Source organism: Exophiala spinifera (assembly GCF_000836115.1).
Source record: "Exophiala spinifera strain CBS 89968 unplaced genomic scaffold supercont1.13, whole genome shotgun sequence".
NCBI classification, from domain to species: Eukaryota; Fungi; Ascomycota; class Eurotiomycetes; order Chaetothyriales; family Herpotrichiellaceae; genus Exophiala; species Exophiala spinifera.
In genome coordinates, this window is record NW_015622525.1 from 13,543 (window position 1) to 15,069 (window position 1,527).

General features: G+C 46.3%; 1 protein-coding gene across 1 annotated transcript; it reads left to right on the forward strand.

Moving 5' to 3' along the window:
- Positions 1 to 916: 916 nt before the first annotated feature.
- On the forward strand, positions 917 to 1,297 carry PV08_12036 (uncharacterized protein; the record flags this gene model as incomplete). The annotated part of the gene is made up of 1 exon (XM_016386343.1): positions 917 to 1,297. The coding sequence occupies one exon, from the start codon at positions 917 to 919 to the stop codon at positions 1,295 to 1,297; it is 381 nt and encodes a 126-aa protein (XP_016229909.1).
- Between the last annotated feature and the right edge of the window lie 230 nt (positions 1,298 to 1,527).

The following is a 1,527-nucleotide window of genomic DNA, read 5'->3' on the forward strand; positions in this document are numbered from 1 at the left end:
AACCTGTCCTCAGCATGTCATCTCGGTATTAGGCGCTCTTAAGGAGTGGAGCCGGCTCAGGAGAGTGATTCTAGTGTTGATTGGCCACGAGGAGAGGATCTATCCAAAGCCCAAATTTGTACCAGGAGCAAATTCCTGGGTTCAGGACGAACGAAGGTAAGAAGCGTTACTAGTGCCAAGCCTTCAGGAGCCAGTTTTGCCAAGGAGTAACCTTTGAGGATCAATTCGCTCCTGGATTGCTTGTCCTAGTCCCAATCCACGTGATAGTGGTCTCCTCAGTTGGCGCGCAAGCTACGGTTGCTCAGGAAAACACACTTGACGTCGGTCACGTGGTACCTGGTCTCTCCAATTGGCCGCTCCGCTTCCCAAAGAGTATCAGTTCACACCTCAAAGCGATTTAACTCTCGTGTTAAGTTTGCTTCTTCCTGCCTCTTCTGTACAATAACTATAAACCCGGTCCAATGTCGGATTCCGACCGTGGTGTTCTGTTGACATACTATCTTGCCTCACCCACAAGGCCAAGGCACAATTTGATGAATACTAGAACAAAGTCAAAAATTCTATTCTCAAGGGAGTTAGATTTCCTCTTGAGTCTGATTCTGTTGTCTTCACTGCTGTACGATAACTATACTGTAAAACCGGTTCGATTATTGTCTAGCCCATTTCATCCTGTCACTGTACTCTCATTCTTATTGCTGACTTCAGAGGCGAAATCTCTGGGATCTGGCCCTTAGATTTCTCTTGCCGTCCAGTGTGGTTAAGACCGTCGCTTATAAATCCATTTTGATCTGCCTATATCTGGGGCCACTGCCTCACAAAATGTGAATAGCGCTTGTTCAAGATCATTCTTTCCTAACCTACAACGTCAAGGCACAATTGGGCAGTTACTATAACAAAGTCGACTGAGGTACCTAAAATGAAAATCCATCTCGCATGGCACGACGTGGTTAAAGGCAATCGAGTTCCAGGACGTCGATTCAATGGCGATAATCGTCAAGAAATCGCGGAAATCCGGCGGAAGACACAGGAGTACGAATCAAGGCGGCGGGAGAGAGCAGACAACCGGCTAAAAGGTCATATGGACGAACATCAAAGACAACTTTACGAAGCCGAAACACTCTTCGATTTACAGACTAAACAGTTGTCCAAAATGGCTGTTGTTCAGAACAAAGAAATTGATCTAGATCCGGAAGAGAAAGCTGCTCAACGGAAAGAATGGGACGAGCTCATACAGCCGTCAGAAGCGATACTGGAGGAAATACGTCAAGAAATCTTTTCAAATACAGGTTCTAGATAGTGTCGTTTTCAGGTGTCCAGAGACAGACTGGAGAGATATGGTTCCAGCACTGTGCACAGTCACCCTCAAAATTGGTGATTCCTCAAGAATTCCGCTTCGTGGAGATCTTCTTCCTGGCGGAAATTTTCTTCAATGTCCTTGTGAGCTCGCCGGAATTCGAGGACGGCATCTTTAAGTCGTTTTGTGGAAGTCCGTACCTCTTCCAGCAGCTTCTGTGATACACTTTGTAG